The 18,639-nt window shown below is 38.0% G+C and overlaps 1 protein-coding gene across 1 annotated transcript in view; it reads left to right on the forward strand.

Annotated features, from left to right (window-relative positions):
• The window catches only part of ATP8B4 (ATPase phospholipid transporting 8B4 (putative)), a 190,693-nt gene that overhangs the window by 52,699 nt on the left and 119,355 nt on the right, over window positions 1-18,639 (forward strand). Inside the window, exon 6 of the mRNA XM_023751673.1 lies at window positions 15,903-15,975. Within this exon, the coding sequence (XP_023607441.1) occupies window positions 15,903-15,975 (73 nt within the window). The remainder of the gene's footprint in view (window positions 1-15,902; window positions 15,976-18,639) is intronic.

Below are 18,639 nucleotides of genomic sequence, written 5' to 3' on the forward strand. Positions count from 1 at the left end.
GTGCCCTGATCGGGAATCAAAATAACAACCTTTTGGTGCGTGAGATGATGCCCAACCAGCTGAGCCACACTGGCCAACACAATATAGGCCCTTTTAATTAGGGAACATCTTAGGATATTAGACGTCTAAAAAGGTAGAGATTATAGCAGAGTTTATGCAAATAAATATGCAAAGGATCGCAGCATAAATGCTTACAATTGGCGTGCAGATTTGTTGATGTTCAGTTTCAAATCTGGTACTGATAATGTCAAACTGCTCAAATGGTACCTAATTGTTGGCCACTATCTCTGGCATGAAATCTCCCAATTAACCAAGTCGAAAATACAATTCCCAGCAGTGGGTCTTGTGATTAGGAAAGAAATTCAAAAGAGAGAAGATTGCTTATACACATATTTAGATATATTTCGCAGATTACAAATAAAACCATCAGGCCTGAAACCCCCTGATAGCCAGATAACAAAGGGCTTAGGGGAGTGAGAGGCCAGCCTGTCATTGCTCTGAAGCAAAAAACTTCATCCTGGAGCTGGGTGGAGCACACATATAGAGTGTTTCCCAGAAAGCAATTGAAAGGGCAAGATTTTGGCAGAAAGGTTTCATTTTCCTAACAGAGAAAACCAGAGTCTATTCCAGACAAAAGGCTTCCTCTAGATATGTCCAGGGCGCAGAACATTCTAGAGTCTTTGGGATTTGAGTGATGCCAGAGAGCAATAAAGGGATTGCATTAGAAGGCCTTTATTATCCCTCTGGCCTCCAAAACATAAGAAATGGAACCACTATTTGACATATCAGTCCTCAACCCAAAGCTCTCAGCTGTTCCAGGGATTTACAGAGCTGTGGTCTATGAGGCATGGGCCAGCAGATGTGTAAGGACCTCGCAAGAAGCCAAGTTTACCTAGGCCTGCAGGGCCCAGGCAGAGTGGGTTAGTTTGGGAGCTCTAGTTCATGCCCTACATTGGGGCAGGGGAGTGTGTTAGCAGCTCCTGCTTACACCCCAATCCTACTGGCTTAGATGGGAAAAAGCTGAGAGGGCTCAACAATACAGCAGGTCTTATTGGGGCCAGTTGGACTATTGTCCCAGCACAATTAAAACCAGATATATGGCTTCTCTGGATAAAAGAGGAATGTTTAGGCCTTAGTTCTCCAAATATTAAGTATTTTCAATGTACTAAAGCTGACTAACATGCCATTGCTAGTTCCATGGATTCAAGCTTTGTGGGGAGAGAGAAAAACCAGTGGGTAGTTTCAGTATAGTGTGTGTGATGATGGAAATAGGCATGGACTGCCATGGAAGTACTCACAGGGGATGCCTCGCCCAGCTTAGGGGTCAGAGGGAGTTTCCTGAAAGAGGTGAGTCTTTAACTAAAATTAATTTTAAATAGTCAGAAACCCAGAAAAGTAAAAATTTATACTTTTTAAAAGAAAAGTATTAACCCTTGTATTTATTTGCTTATATTTTATAAATATGCATAATTGCAAAGAAGCCCATACAATTTTGTATTTCAGTTTTTTCTTTTGATACAATAACTCATATATGACATTAAAGATTCCTTGAAAACATTTTTAATAGCTGAATAATAGATATGCTATAATCGATTGTTTCTCTATTGTTGGAAAATTGTTTATTTTTTGTATTTAATGAATGACTGTCAGAGGAACATCTTTGTATATAAATTTCATATGATACTTTAATCATTTCTTTAGGCTAAATTTTTAGGGAATTGAGACTTTGCCATTTTAAAAAGATTGTTTTTATTTTTAAAAGATTCTTAATACATGTTATTATATTCTAGGAAGTTTGTGCCCATTTATCTCCCTATTTGAACAAATGAGTGGTTTTACCACTCGATCACAACTTTGAATATTATCTAGGCCACTGGATAAGTATAAACAGGTATCTTGTTATTTTAAAAATTCATTCATTTCTAGTGAAGGTGATTATTTTTTCAAGTATTTATTAACTGTATTATTTCTTTTTTTAGTGATTTGTCTACTTATATTCATTGCTTATTGTTGGTTTATAGTTTATTTTGTGTCCTGTTTGAGAATTTATTAAAATTGTTTTTATTATTATTGATTAAGTTATTACATATGTATCCTTATCCCCACATCCCCCCCATCCCCCCCACTCATGCCCTCACCCCCCTGTTGTCTGTGTCCATTGGTTAGGCCTATATGCTAGCATTCTAATAAATTCCTCCAATGGGAAACACCCCTGATTGTACACAGAGATATTGCTTCAGGGTTTTTGCTAGCGTAGGGTGCATGCTGAGCATAATTTTCTAAGCAGGACCGGATTGTGCTAACTTATCTACATTCCAAACAGTTTTCTTTCTATAGGATAATTCAGATAAAAACATATTCCTGCTAAAAACTCCTTAGTAACTCCTCTCCCCATTCCTTACCGTCACAGCACCTATTTCAATCAAGCTTCCAGCTAGCCTTTCTAACATTGTCTATAGTCGCGCAGAACTACTTGCTTTGCTTAAACCTGCGATGTGCTCTTTCCCTTCTCCCTTTTTCATCCATCAGGGCTCAGCTCCTGTGTTAACCATCTCTGGAAAACCGTCTGATATCTATTTCAGGCAGGTAGAACAATCAGTACCCTCTCTGTGCTCCCACAGCAGGTACCTGTTACCAGGCTAGAGGTAAGCATGACATGTAACAGTCCATTTTAAGCCTCCCTCTTGACTGTGGCCTGTTCAGGTGGGAACCACACTGCATTTATCCCCAGTGCTTGGCCCACTACCTGGCTTGTAGTAGATGCTCACTGTTTGTTGAGTTCAGCAGAATCCACTTTTCCAACCAGCAACATACATTCAGGACATATATAATAATAAAGAAATTGGAAATTTAAAGACATAAAAGAAGTTGGCATCCTTGTGGATGTACATCTTCCCTTATAGCCAGTCAGAAGTACATTGAGGAAAATGAAGAATGTTTTTATTCTCTAAACTGTCATGCTTTGCCCTGCACTGTTTCATCTTATCTTTACCTTCTTTCCATACGTTGCAGTTATCTCTGCTATACTTTCTTAGGGCCTTCCAATTCTCAATTAATAAATATATTAAGCAAACAGCATGAGTAACCATGTAAAAAATTAGTCCATTCAAACATTCATTCAACAAATATGTATTAAGCCCCCAATATGTGCCAGACACTGTGTTACACTTTAGGGATATACCAGTAGAAGTAAGCAGGACTACAAATTTATAAGAAGCCTCTGTTTAGTGAGAAAGATAGACAATAAAAAATAAAAACAAATAATATGATTTTAAGTAGTAACAAGTACAACAAAGAAGATAAAATAGAATAATGTAAGATAAGAGTAATGGGATGGGACAGGAGCAGATGTTTAAGTAGGGTAATCAGAGAAGGCCTCTTGAAGAGATGAGATTGAAGTTGAGAGGGAGTTATCCATACCAAGATCTTAGGTCACAGGAACAATAAGTATAAATGCCCTTAAGTGGAAATGAATTTGACAGTAAGATGTTGACTGTGGGTTGAGTATTGTGAAAAGAGGAGTTCTGAGGGGTTGGAAAGAGCCAATTCTTGTAGGTCACAGTGGGGAATTCAGTTTTATACGACAAGTAATAAGGAGCTATTGGAGGGTTTTAAGCTAGAGAATGACATGAAATGACAAAAAAGATTTCTTTGGCTACTGTGTCAACAGTGGACAGTAGAGAGAGGCAACAACAGAATTAGGATGACAAATCAGGAGTTTCCTACTGTCATTTAGGTGAGATGATGATGCCATACACTTAGGGGGAAAGAATCAGGAATATATCTTATTATGGGTTTTCAAACACATGAAAATAGAACAGTACAATGAACTTTCATTTATGTATTAACCGTTTGCAGCCACCACCAACCTACTGGAATGTTTGTATCCATTCTTACTTTTTATTGTCTGGGGTACTTTAAAAGCAAGTTCTGTATGTCATATCACGTTATCAGTAGACACATTAGTGTTTGTCTTGAACAGATAAAGACTTAAAATGTATTTAGACACTATTTAATACACCCAATAAAGTGGCAGTACTTCCTTAATGTCATCTAATACCCAATGATTGAAATGTATTTAGAAGGTAGAGCCAATAAGAACATTGCTGCATTGATTGTGTAGGAAGAGAGAAATCAGAAGTGGTTCTTGGCTGAGGTTTTAAGATGAGGGAAACTGAGAAGGAACACGTTATTGTGGTGGTAGTTTTTGTTGTTGTTGGTTTTGGCCTGGACTGGGAGAACAGAGTTCTACTGAGATATTAGTCACTCTGTAGAGATGTAGAATGGGCAGTTGAAATTTATTGGCGATGTCTAGCCTGAAGATAAATATTTGGAAATCATCTGGCCAACTATCATGAGATTCCATCTTCTGAAGAGAGGAGCTCTGGGCACTCGAAGGTTTGAAGATGGGAGGAAGAGAAAGGATGGCTAAGGTTTTGAGAAGGGTGGCTAATGAAGTAAGAAGAAAGCCAAGGGGATGCGGCACTCTAGATTTAAAGCAAAGAAAGTGTTTGAAGAAGGAGGGAGTAGCTAAGTGTGCTGGGTCAAGTGAAGACTGAGAACTTAAGCTTGAACTAAGCAACATAAAGAGAGTTCTATTTGGAGGAATGAAGACAAAATCCTGCTTGGAGAAAGCATGGGCAATCAAGAAGTGGAGATAATGAACATAAATAGCTCTTTTGAAGACTTGAAATATAAATCAAAATGTACTATCCTTATAACAATAAAATCAGTCACAATACTTTAAAGTATACATTATTTTGTAGCTTACAAAATGCTTTAATAAATTTATCTTATATGAAACTCTCAGATGTTATGATAGGTAGGTGTTTAAATGTCAGGTGGGTTTATCCCATTTTAGTCTTGCCGTAGCTGGTTTGGCTTAGTGGATAGAGCGTAGGCCTGCAGGCTGCACATGCCTGGGTTGCGGGCTCGATCCCCAGTAGGGGGTGTGCAGAAGGCAGCCGATCAGTGATTCTCTCCCTCTTCCTTTCTCTCTGAAATCAACAACAAAAAAAAGACTTTAGTCTTATGACTAAAGAGGTATCCTGAGGGCTCGGCATGCGCCTGCTAATGTAGGTCATAGTGGGTATTTCCAATTTTGGTCAACTTCTTGCCTAAGTCACATGGCTGATTGGATGAACTGGGACCCAAGTCCATGTCTTCTGATTCCAATGACATGACTCTACTATGTTGCATCATTTTTGTCATAAACAAGAGGTCAGGATTCTTCCCGTTAAGAATATCAGGATAAAAAATATTTGATTCCAACTTCTGGTCCACTTTGAACAGTATTTTGTTTTTGCAAGCATCACAATTGTACCTACAATGTCATCTTCAAAGGACAGCATTTTTACTATAAAATTTCTTAGTTTTTGTTTAAACAATCCATTGGGGTTTGTCATTCATGATTTTGATATATTACCTTAAATTTGTTTCTCCTCATCATGAAAGTGTCAAGGGTATAAAACTGATTGTTCACAGAAAGGAAGTATTCTAGTAACTGTGAACAATAAGATTTATACTGGTCTTGGGATAGAAATGAATGACATAATGATTGAAGCCTCAGAAAACAGAGATATTTTACTCATGACCACAAGTAAATCTTGATTGAAATCTGTTTGGTGTGATGTTAAGTCACGATTCTGAGAAGCCAAATCTAGAGGGACCAGAGTAATATAGTCCAGGCATATAGTTTTCTGATGAGCTCATCATATAAGGGGACAAAGCTGGGAATATCTTGAGGAATGAAAGTTAATGCATCCTTATTAGATAATTTCTCTGGTCTATCAATTTTTGCTGGGTTTTTGATGAAAGCTCTGTGGCAAACAATCCAACACTGAGGTCATTCTCCTAATGTACAGGTATTCTTTATTGCTGACTGGAAGAGTGTCCACATGCTCCAGGTATCAGAAGGCAAAAATGATTTAATCAGGGTTATTTGAGAACCAGATTTATATTTTCCCACTAGTCTCTAGGTTCCTTAACAACCACAGTCTGTATGTGACTCCAACAGTCAGCCCAGTGCCTAGCTCAGAGTGCTCATTTTATGTGTATGGCGGTCTTGAACTCATTAAGGAAGGGTGATGGCACCTCACATGCCAGTTGGTTATGATCTAATTAAGGATTCTACTTACATGCTGTCCTTTTTCCAAGAAACTTAAAATGATAAACATTACAGCCCACTATAAAGTAATATTTTAAATTTTTCCTAAAAAGTCTTGAAGAGTTAATGTGTCTGCAAATGAAGTAAGCAAATAAACTCATGATCTCCCAGTGATATCCTGTACCTTATTCTCCCAAAGTAGGAATGCTATTTCCAGAAAACTAGGTTCTTTGACCAGAGCAAACCAAATCACATCACTGAGAGATGCCTTTGCTTTGCTTATGTTGATATGGAATGTATTATTACTTGGCATGTTAAACAACTAATTTTTTTCTTGGCTTTTGGTTCTCTCTTAACCTGGCCCTATATAGAAAAATTAAAAATATCACTAGAGTCAATAGGAAAAAACACACATATAAACCTTTTATCCTGGAACCAATATATTCGGGTTTGATTCTTCTCCATTTGGGAGCTGCTTACTTTTGGAGTATTTTTCAAAAGGAGAAGTTATTCACCACAGAACTAGGTAAGAGCATACTCCCCAATTTCTCAAAATAAAGTAGGCAACTTAGATAAAGAGAATGGTTAATCTACTCAGGCTAAGGTGATTGCTTACATATTTTCATCAAAATATGTTCTTTATATAAGGAATATTTCAGAAACAGGGATTCCTCCCCCACCCCCAACCATAGACATTATTGCTAGGAGATTTAGGTAGTCAGTGGTTATCTGTAGACTATTTTAAAAAAATTGAAATGTACTGAAAATTTATCTTCCAACTTTATTTATTACTCATTGGAAAAAGGAGTCAATTCGATAACTCAAAGTTTTACAAAATTATCCTGCAGTCTTAAAATGGAGTTGGAGAGAACACAAATACTGACTCTATAGACTTGAAATTGATACTAGTGAAAGGTGAAATGGCTTAGCATTAAAAAGGAATATCCTAAGTATGTGAACATGCTGATAGCAAAATTGAGAAGTGGGCTTTCAGTGTATAGAGGATGCTCTCCACATCCCCTTTCCACACTGCAGAATATATTTCTGCAGCTCCTACGTTTTCCTATTGCCTGTAGGGTTATCTACATACAACCCTCCACTGTCAGCCCTCTCTGGAATTGCACTTGGCCGAGAAGAGTTGTTTTGCTCCTCTAGCTTTTCTTGGTGGGATTAGACTGCATCCAATGGCTGATCAAGGCCAAGATATCTGGCCTGGCCCCCAATATCCAACTCTGAAGGGCATTCCAGCTCCAGAGCTCCCCATGGGGTTGGCTGAGCCTCTGTTGTGATTGCCATCAACAGCCCATTTCCTCCCTCTGCCCAACTGTGTTTCCTTCACTTCCCCAAAGGTGTTAATCCCAAGAGTACTTGTCAATAAACTTCCTGCACACAGATCTCCCTCTGAGAAACTACTGCTGAGAAATCTGAGCTAAACCTAAATAATTCTGTGTTCTCCACAGCCCATCTAAGGTGTTTCCTTTAGCATTCATATGTGAGAGCAGGTGGAATAGTCTTCCTCTGGAAATAATTTGTGGTCTCATCATCTATTAGCCATGTATTAATGGAATCCTACTAAGAATTACAGAAGACAAAGGGTCTTAAGAGATGGATTCAGGAGAAGGGTTTCAGTTCAGGGAAATGATTAAAGAGAGTACATTTTCTGTACAACTCTCAGTTGGCTTACACAGTTCAGGTAAAACTTAGTAAGTGAATTGATCATTCTGCTTTCAAAACAGTAGGCTACATTGTGGATGTATCTCTGTACTCCTACTAATGCACAATAGGAGCTATAAAGATTTATATAAATTAAGTGAGACCTCTCTAAGATTGATTACTTTTTCTCAGCTAATAATTGAACTAAATTACCTACGCCATAGGACTGCATCTTTTAGCATCTCCCCTTCTTCCCACCCTTTGCTCCTGGCAAAATTGGTGTGAGAGCATCTTCAGCAGCTGAGCTGACCACAGACCTCCCCGTGCGATTCTGCCTCAGCATAAGCATTGTGCTAATAAGAAGGGAGGGAAAGGAGGGGGACATCTGTATTCTTCAAAATAAATAGATTCCAAAGATATGAGTATTATGCTATTCTCAATGTAATGAGATTCTGTTCACCAGTCTGTTGTTAGAGGATTTGGGCCAAGCTGTATGTCTTCCTCTAGTGTGGCTCTGACAGCAGTGGGATTGAAAAGAACCAGAAACTGCTGCTGTCCACTGAACATCTGTGTCACGTGACCAAGACTGCAAGCTGTCTTCAGATCGGCTGGTTTTAAACACTGGGAGCATGCACTATTGCTGTGATCAAATTCCTTCAGCTCCTTCTTTTTCTAAATAGGCAATACATAAGTATCAAAGAAAATAAAGTAAAAGAGAACAACAAGTATAGATTTATTAAGAGCATGGGCTTTGTAAACTCAGGTTCCAATCCCAGCTCTGCCACTTACATGTGACCTTGGAAGAGTTTACTTTTTCTTTTTTCTTCCTCCATTGGTCTTTAAAATACCTACATTAATGCCAAACATTTATGTACTGAATATAATCCAAAGAGTACAAAATAGTGTACAACCGAGTCTCCTTCCATTCCACTTCTCTTTATTTCCTTTCTCTTGTGGCAACCACTTATGCATGTAGGAATAGAAATATGTGTAGGTATAGCATCACTTCAAAACATTGTTAGAACCTTACCATGCAGTGTTCTGCACATGCTTGTTTTAACCTAATAATTAATTTATAGAATATTTTTATCAGCACATTTAGACCTATATTATTCTTTTTTTGTGGCTTCATTGTATTCCATTGAATAGATGGTTTACCCTGGTGTGTCTATCTAGTCCTTTTTGGTAGGCATTGATGGTTTCTAATAGGTTGATATTATAAATAATACTGTAATAAACATCCTTGTACAATCACTTCTTTAAAAAAAATTTTTTTTATTGATTTCAGAGAGGAAGGGAGAGGGAGAAAGATAGAAACATTAATAATGAGAGACAATAATTGATTAGCTGCTTCCTGCACACCCACACTGGGGATTGAGCCTGCAACTTGGGCATGTGCCCTGGCTGGGAATCAACCTGCGACTTACTGGTTCATAGGTTGACGCTCAAACACTGAGCCACACCAGTTGGGCGGTATGATCACTTCTTTAAAGTGAAATATCTATATCAAAATGTGTAGGCATTTAAATTTCTGATAAATCCTACAAAATAAGTCTGATAAATCTTTCATAATAAGTCAATTTCTCTGAACCTCAGTTTTTCATTCTATAAAATGGGAGTGATGGCTTATGCCTATTTCATAGGGTTGTTTTGAGAATAAAATGAGATAAACACATGAAGAGCATTGTTAGATATAGCAAATTAAAATATAGGATATCTAATTAAATTTTTAATTCAGATAAATAATGATAATATTTTAGTATAAGTATTCCCAAATCTTAATGAGATATACTTAAAATTATGTATTGTTTACCTTACATTCAGTTTTAATTAGGTATCAATTATTTCATTTGGCAATCCTATACATGAAGGAATCACCACAGTCCCTGGCATTAATAAATGTTGGTTGCTATAATTCTTATTAGACATTCAGGAAAATTCTATCATTCAACAATCATTTTGTATTCATTAATTTATCATTTTTTCAACAAATATGTATTGAGTGCCTACAATGAACTAGGCATTATTCTAGGCCCTGAGGAAACAATGGTGAATAAAACAATGTCTGTATGAGCAGAAGAATATAGGTCTGAGATGAAGGTGAGAAAAAAGAAGAAACCACACTCAGTGTATGTAAATTGATTGGTTTATTAGGGGAGGTCAATAATATTGACCTTCTTTATTGTCTTCTCTTTCTAGTATCTCAACCTGTCTTTTTAATAAAATAAGTAATTTATTTATTTATTTAAAATATATTTTTATTGATTTCAGAGAGGCAGGGAGAGGGAGAGAGATAGAAAAATCAATGATGAGAGAGTGTCGGTAAATGTTTCCCTCCACATCCCGCGTGGTTCAGGGTTCGGGATCTGGAAGAAGAGCCGCACACAAATGAAAGAAGAAAGACACGAGATAACTTGGGAATATTGGGGGCCAGGCGGGTAAGTCCAATTCAGGAGGAAGGACTTCCACCGGTGCTCAGGCCGTACCAACCTTTTATAGTCAGAGGTAAACAGGGCAGAGGTCACCATAGTTACACAGTTCTTGTGAGTTTCACTTGTTTTGACCATAGTTACACTTCCTGTACTTCCCTCAGCCCATTAGCTTCCCAGATAAGATCTAGGGAGTGTTATAAGGTCAAGCCTAATTATGCTAAGAGGACTGTGCCCTCTAAGCTGGGACTTGTTTGTGACTTTGCCAACAGGTCAGTGAGGCTTAACCCTATATCAGTTTCCCACAACAGAGAACCATTGATTGGCTGCCTCCTGAAAGCTCCCTACTGGGAATCAAGCCCGCAACCCAGGCATTCATCCTTGGCCAGAATCGAACCCGAGACCTTTCAGTCCACAGGCCAGTGCTCTATCCACTGAGCCAAACCAGGTAGGGCTTCTATAGCTTTTGAGGAAATCCTCTTTTCAAGAATCAATACTGCTAATGGGCAATCAGATGCATTAGAGGATGGAAAGGATGAAAGGAGCCTGGAGCGCTCCTCCTTCTGTCCCTTAAGGCTTTGGCAATGGGCTTGGTATCTTGCTCACGATAAAACTTGATTTCTAGCTTCTGCAGCCAATGGTTCAGCGACATGGATCATGGTAGGTGTTACCTCACTCTCAGACTTCAAGAAGATTCGCCGCGAAGCCTAGCAGCTCTTGGGATGCTACACCTCATCAGGAAGAAGCAGGTTCAACAATTGTTAGATGCAGTTGCTCAGTCTTCACCACCTTTTCTCAGAACTCAGATTCTCTGATGTCCTGAGAATAGACATTATACAGGCATGCCTCATTTTATCGGGCTTCACAGATGTTGCAATCTTACAAATTGAAGGCAAGACCCACCACCAGCAAAAGTATTATGATTCATTTGTGATACTAGCTTCATTGTGGTGGTCTTGGAACTGAACCTGCAATATCTGAGGTATGCCTATAGTTAATAGGTGTATTAAAATATTCTTTTCTCTAGGTAATTCTAGTCACTATTCTGTGGCAGTTAAACTCCATATGTTTTATGGTGCCATTGGAATTTAAATTTTATGAGTTCTTTTCTTGAATTTTGGCGTATTTAGCAATTGGCTTGTGACTTTACTAAGGTAAAGGCTATCTTACAACCCCATCTGTTTTTGAAAAACCTGGTTCAAAGAAGCATTAACTAGATTATATCCATTTAAAAGCCTGAAATGAAATACACATATTTTAAAGTCTTGGAGTATCTTGATTCGGTGCAATGAATTGAATTAACTTGCTTTCAGAATAGTCATATATCGCAATTCCTTCATGAGAGCAGAAGGCCTCTCCCCAACAAAAGTAAAAGCAAAGTTGGTTTATGTCGATTCTGTGGAGCTAAGTGTCACTGTTACAGCCCATGAGCTCGTCCTGTGTCCCCCTCACAGAGCTATGGGGCAAGCTTGCTTCAAACACCAGCCGTGAAAACAGCTGTGCCGCACATGGAGAGACAGAGTATCCGTTTTCGTTATTTAAGAATGATGACAAAATGCAGTCACTATACACAAACTTTAGAAGAAGTCTAGAAATATTTTGAAGACAAACTTTAAAGCAAATCTTCCTATCTGCTGCTCCAGTCCTGCTGGTATGTCTTTTATGTGTTGTCAGTGGTGGTGGGAGTGAGTAGAATGAGAAAAATGGTGGAATTTAAAATAGAGATGATTTTAATGCATTTGCAGGTCTTTATCAGTGTATACTTGTTCAATAAGTTTGGCTACTTCTTAGATACTACCCTTAGTACTCATTAAAATATACCTCTGAAGTTCTCGTTAAGTACATTTATAATATGGTAAGATAGAATAGGAAATAACATTAAAATTATGCTTTGATTGTATTATACACACCGATTGTTCTATAATACAAATAAGGAGTTTAACCAAGGTATCACATACTTCTATAATTTACCAATATCTACAGGCCCTTTTTCTCCAAAACTCTAATTACATCTGTAGAGTGTTAATTTCTCCCCTCTAAAATAATCTATTTTGTTCTTCATCTTCCTCTTCATTCAGTTTCTTCAAATCATGTTTCTTTGTAAGGGTTATGTTCTTTTTGATAGAATGAGGTCCTTAAATCTAACTGACATGTCCATTGTGTCGGTTAATGTAATGATGAGGTAATTAAATAGTGCTGGAGTCGGGGTCAACACCTAGGGAATATTGCTTGACGTTTCTTGACAGATTGCTAATAGTTTTGGATAATATTTCTTTTGAGGACATGTTTCTTCTGACTGTGTACCTTCACAACATTTTGCTTAAAGCTCAGAAAAATTTTGTATCAGCCTGCGTTGTTGCTGGTGAACGATCTCCACAGCCCATAGCCCACAGAGGTGTTACTGTGTTCCATGGAATTTGTGCATACCAGAAGAAAATTAAGATTTCAAATACTGTTAATCTTAAGACTTTGGAGGCAAAATATTGGAGTACTTTTAGGAGAGAATGTTCTATTGGAGCAGGTGGAGAAGATTAGGTGACCAAAGATAGGGCCTTTGGGAAGAGGAGCTTGGAGAGACTGAAAGGTATATGTTCTGGGTAGAGGGAAGGCAGGTGGCAAGAGAAAAAAAGAAAGAGGACTAGAGTAGATAAAGTGAGGAATTTTGGATTCATATAGTATTATAGGTACTTTCTGCTTTCTTGGACTATGAAATGACATGAGCAGATCAATAATCACATCTTAGCAAAGCATGGTCAAATGCATTATTCTGAGTGTTTTTCTGCTTCTGGAAATATTTAATAAGTTAAAAAAGCAGATGTTAAAATACATATAGGGGTGCAAGTGGGTATAAGGGGAATGAGCATGAGGATTTTATCACTCCTCTGTATGGTCCCTGTAGGACATGATGTTTATAGTCATAGATATCAGGGATTCTTTCCATGCTCTGGGGTTTTGCAAAATTTTCCTTAAAGAGGTTTCGTTCTAGTATTTTTTCCAAGTGTAGCAGGTAATTCAAGTAATTCCCTTTGATATCATCACACCTTTAAAAACATCCTTCAAAAAGCTTTGGTTTTATAGAGGGAAATACACTGAATTGGAGAAAAACTAATTAGAATTTAAGTAAAAACATTGAGGTTTTGGTTTGTTCCCTCATATAGTGGCTATTGCCACTTACCTATGCAAACGTAACTGTCAAATGTGCACTCTGAAATGTATATGAGCTCCTGTCATGTTTCCTTTCCACTATGGTTGGGGTTACTTTTCCATTTGGGTGGGAGAGGTAAGGTGTAGGCCTTCCTTATAATGTATAGGTAGGAGGAATAAGAGTTTGAAAGTGGAACTTAATATTATTTCAGCTTCTTCCTGAAACAGATGTTCTTTATTTTTTTAAAAAAACTTTATTTTTCAATGACAGTTACATTCAATATCATTTTGTATTCGTTTCAGGTGTACAGCATAATGGTTAGGCAATCATAACACTTTACAAAATGTCCTCCCACCCCCGATATTTCCAGTACCCACCTGGCACCATTCTTAGTTATTACAATATTATTGTGAGCAGATGCACTTTCAATAGAGACTTCCAGACAATTCAGTAGCAGTGCAATTTCCATCAATAAAGACATGGTCTCCCTATTGGTCTGTTCACAACAACTTTTACCTGAGATTCTGTCCCGTAAGAAATGTGGCTAAGGCTCCAAAGGAGGTGTCCCCGGGAGAAATAAACCAGCACCTAATCCGTACCTGTAAACATAAATAAAATGAGATTTAGAAGGCTTGTTAGGTTCTTCTGTTGTCGTGGAACTAGATAAAGTGCAGGAAAGTATGGCTTTGGAGAAATGATTGAATTCTGGCTAGAGATGAAAATGCTGCAGTTGAAAACTTTCCAGAACAACATGTACTTGGATCCATATTAAAGAAAATATTTCTGAGTGTTTAAGCCAAATGACCCAGCAGGGTTGATAGTGTGAGGCATACTTCACAGTTGTATAAATATTTAAAACTGTTTTCCAGCCTATAAAACAAAGTAAATTAGGTTGTTTTTAAAAACGGCATAATGAAATTAACCTGCCCACCTTAACTTGTTGGGGAACCTGACCTAACATCCCAGCCTTCTCTCCTGAAAGGGAATCGCTCAGAAAAAAAGTGTGATGAAGGCTAGCAACTGGGAAAACAAGCTGGTTTACTGAGGTTTCAGTTTCAAAAGGGATGATTAGCTTCAGGGTATACTGCCACAGGTGGTCTGTTTCCAGGTAGCCTGTCTGCCTAAATGGTCACTAGGGGCCCAACCAACTAGATACAATAGCTTTTCATCATCAACTCCTTTGAACTCGATGAACAATAGACTCAGGGCTCCACTATATAAAGAAGCCTCAGAGAAAGTGTACAGCACCATGGCTGTGCTGTTCTCAATTCTGAGCCGTTGGCCTTAGCCATTAGGACGCCACCAAGTCCATCCTTAGGCACAGGGCTGGATGATTTGTAGGTGGTCTTTCTCATTCAGTCTTCTGAGTCTTCTTTTATCACCGGTGTTGTTCCTGTCCTTTCCAAAATTTATTCTCTTGCATTTATTCTTACCTGCATTTTAGCTGTTGCTGTGACCTAGTCTCCCTTGCCTCTGATACTATTGTAATTAATCTAGTTATTAAAAATAGGAAAGGAACAAAGGGAAGGCCAAATATTATAGGCAAGTCATTAGGGCAGCTTCATCAGGAATCTACAACCTTACACTCCCCAAGGGGTCCAACCGAGGGGAGATAGATGCTGCCCAGTAATGCTGGGGTAACATAGGGAAGGTGCTTGCTGTCAGTCACACCTGAGAACAAATGTCATTGGCCAGAATGGGCATGGGCACTGCAAGGGCGTGAAATTTGGGATATTTAATCCCCTGAACAAAGGAGTTCATTCCCCTGTGCTCTTGGGACTCTTGGGACTTGTGTGACTTTGGGCCTGTGGGACTCCCTTGCATTGGCTCACATGGCCCACGGTGATGTGGATCCTCACACACGATGGACTAATGGACTGCCTGCTGCTGTACTGGACCTGCCTGATGCTGTACTGGACCCGTCTTCCACGTGGAAAGGACACTCTGGACACTGCCTCTGCTTCTAGCTCTACTGAAGGGTGTAATTCAATGGAAATAAAGTTTTCTACATTTCTCATCCTCCCGTGGGGGCCTCCAAAAATGCTTATTCCAGCTGTACCACAAGAACCCCACTCCCACTCGCAGTGGGGAAAGACCACCCACACTTTTCTCTGATAACACCTCTCTCTCCTCATTCACTTATTGCCTTCAGTTACACAGACTCCTGAGACAATGACAATAATAGAGTTTGAAAAGAATGTGGTGACTAAATTTATCCTTGCCTCCCCCACCCTCCTTAATGTTCTGGCCAAGGAAATGCAAGCAAGAGTTAGCAGCTTCTATATAAAACTGGCACCATGGGGTGGTGGAAAGAGCACCCAACCATCTTGAGTTTACCACCATGGCTATCACTAACTCACTGGGAATCTTTAGCCAAGTCAGCTGACTTCTTTGGACCTTGGTTTCCATATCACTCAGGTAAAAGGTTTTGTCATGTAAGGTCCTTTGACTTGAGCGTTCTAGATAGAAAAGCCTGTGTGCTTCTTTTGTCATATGATGCTCCATTGTGTATACATTCCCTGGACTCTTTTCTGATCCTGAAAATAATTAATTTTGTTTTTGTTCATAGACTGCAGAATGAAAAATGGATGAATGTCAAAGTGGGAGACATCATTAAATTGGAAAATAACCAATTTGTTGCTGTGAGTATTTAGTATTGTTTAAATAATTTACCTTGGGTTGAAACATACTGCAGTATTTACATTTGAAAATTTAGTAAATCTGTACTAATGCACAGTAATTATAGAGGGAATGCCATGATGCATTTGTAAGAAGTATCAATTACAAAATGTTTTAAAAGACATATTGACCCTAGCTGGGTAGGTCAGTTGGTTAGAGCATTGTCCTGATACGCCAAGGTTTTGAGTTTGATCCCCCATCAGGACACATACAAGAATCAACCAACAAATGCATAAATAAGTGGAACAACAAATTGATCTCTCTCTCTCTCTCTCTCTCTCTCTCTCTTCTATCAATAAAAATATTAAAAGACATATTGATTAATCACTTTCAATGACATGGTAACTCAGATAAGGCTGAATGATTATCACCTTGTCTATGTCCTTTGGGATCGTTTAAAGTAGTAAATACAAAAGATTTATAATTGTTTGATTAAATAAGAGCCTTTAAAATGCTCCAGAGTACTTTCAAAACAGTTTTTCCTCCCATAAGTGGAATATTATCCCTCAATAATGGAATTAATACTGTTAATTTGCAGTATACTTGAAGAAAAGATAAGCTACAGGAAGAGAAAATGTATGCTCCATCTGAATTATTAGAATCAGGAAGTTTCTATTATTGTTTTGAATTATTAAAATCCTATTTATGAGGGTTTGCTTTGTATAGAAATGAAAGGACTAGAAAGATGAAGTTGACCTAAACTGCCTTCCTGGCAAGAATAGGCTTTGGCTTTCTCTGGACCCATTAGGTGTCTCATCTAGTCTTTTTCAGCACCTGTCTTGGACATCCTTCCAGAGAGGCCATTTTGTGGTCTAATTGCCCTCTTTGTTATTTTAAGTTTTATAGCTTCAAGTCAGAGTTACTTGTCTCACTCTAATTTCTGTAAATAAATCCTCCTTTAAAAAATATGAGACAGAAGAAAGTTGGGAATTTTCAGAGAAAGATTTGTTTAAACACTTATCTGAGTCATATTGAAGAAGAAGCTTCTTGCTATAGTGTAGAGGTGCAACATATGATTTTCTACATAAAAAAGTAAATGGGCAATGTTCTGTTTATAAATAATTACTAATTTGTGGGAGTGAAATGTAAGGGCAAGGATTTTTTTTAAAACAAGCCTATGATGTTCATTCTTCTTCTTCTCCCTTCTCTTCTTGTAATCATCTTTTTGTTAATCTCAAATCAATTAATTTATAAAAACAAAAATAATGATATATCTAGTACATATTATTGTACAACATGCATTTATGGGATATGAAATTTAAATTTTAAACAAAAATATTAACTATAATATCATACATTTTCATGACTTTATTCTGATTTTTGTCTATATTATCATATTTTCCCCTAAGTGTACTCATACCACAGGAGATATTTTTGGACTTCTATTTTTGGACTACAAAAAAAAGAAAAGAAAATATTGTAGATGATAAAGAAGAACTCCATGTGTGAGAATGCCTTAAAAGATGAAGGAAGATCCAAATATGGAGTTCCAATAAATTCTACAAATTTATCTTTCCTCCAGTTTATGGAGCCACTATCCCACTATTTTCACCTTTGTACTTTTGGTTTCACCAATAAAGCAAAGCAATACAGAGCAAAATGCTTTCTGTTTTTTGTAGTTGTTATTCCAGTGACTTTATAGTCACCAGAGGAAAGAGTATACATTTTGGGGTCAGAGTTCTGAAGTCTAGTTCCAGGTCTGCCCTCTAAGCTCTGAGTGGTCATGTTATGGTGTGAAATCTCTTGGAGCCTTGGGTTCCTCAATTAAATGTGTTAACACTCTCACCATGACTTGTAAAGGCCATGGACTTTTTACAAGTTTATTTAGCTCATCTAGTGCTTATGGGGCCAGGGATGATCTTTCCAGATTTCTTATCCATACAATGGGAACAGTAGTACTTTTTCACAAGATTGTTGAGCAAATAAACTGATGCAATTATGCAAGAGTATTTTGTAAACCCTTAAAGAATTGTACAGCTTTTAGGTGTTATCATTGCTTGAAGTTTGGCTTCATTTATTAATTCAACAAGCATTACTTATGCCTAATAAACCTATGAGGATAATGTCATTGGCTCTGAGGACTCAGAGAAGTTCAGTGAATTCTTTTCAGGTTTTCTAATTGGAGTATTTCAGGTTTTCAGGGGTCAGGGACTTGGGCTCTTTTTGTTGTTGTTGTGGAAGGTGGGGGAAGGGGCATTGTATTGGAAAACGCTGCTTCATTCTTGGGAGACACAGTTAAGCCTCCTTTGACAGGGCATGGGAAAAGGCACCAATAATTGAGAGAAGAAAGTACAAATGGGCTTATAAGGAAGATGGTTTTGGTTGGAATTAATGACTGTTTGCCTGCCACCCCCCTCCCCACCCTGTGAGTTCCAGTAATCACTCTTTCCCTGCTCTGAGGAATAAATGGGTTTGCATTATCAAGGCTCTTCATCTATGGATGAGTCACAGAAGTCTGTGGTGGCAGAAGTTATTTTCTGACTTGTCCCAATGTAACCTAAACATACTCACTATAGAGGGAAGGTGTGAAAAGTGTATACCATTCTTGAGCTCAAATTACCCATCTTGATTTTTTTTGGTTTTTGTCGATCTTCACTGGAGGATACTTTAAAAGAGCATGGAAGGGG

This window comes from Myotis lucifugus, unplaced genomic scaffold (assembly GCF_000147115.1).
Source record: "Myotis lucifugus unplaced genomic scaffold, Myoluc2.0 scaffold_23, whole genome shotgun sequence".
NCBI lineage: Eukaryota > Metazoa > Chordata > Mammalia > Chiroptera > Vespertilionidae > Myotis > Myotis lucifugus.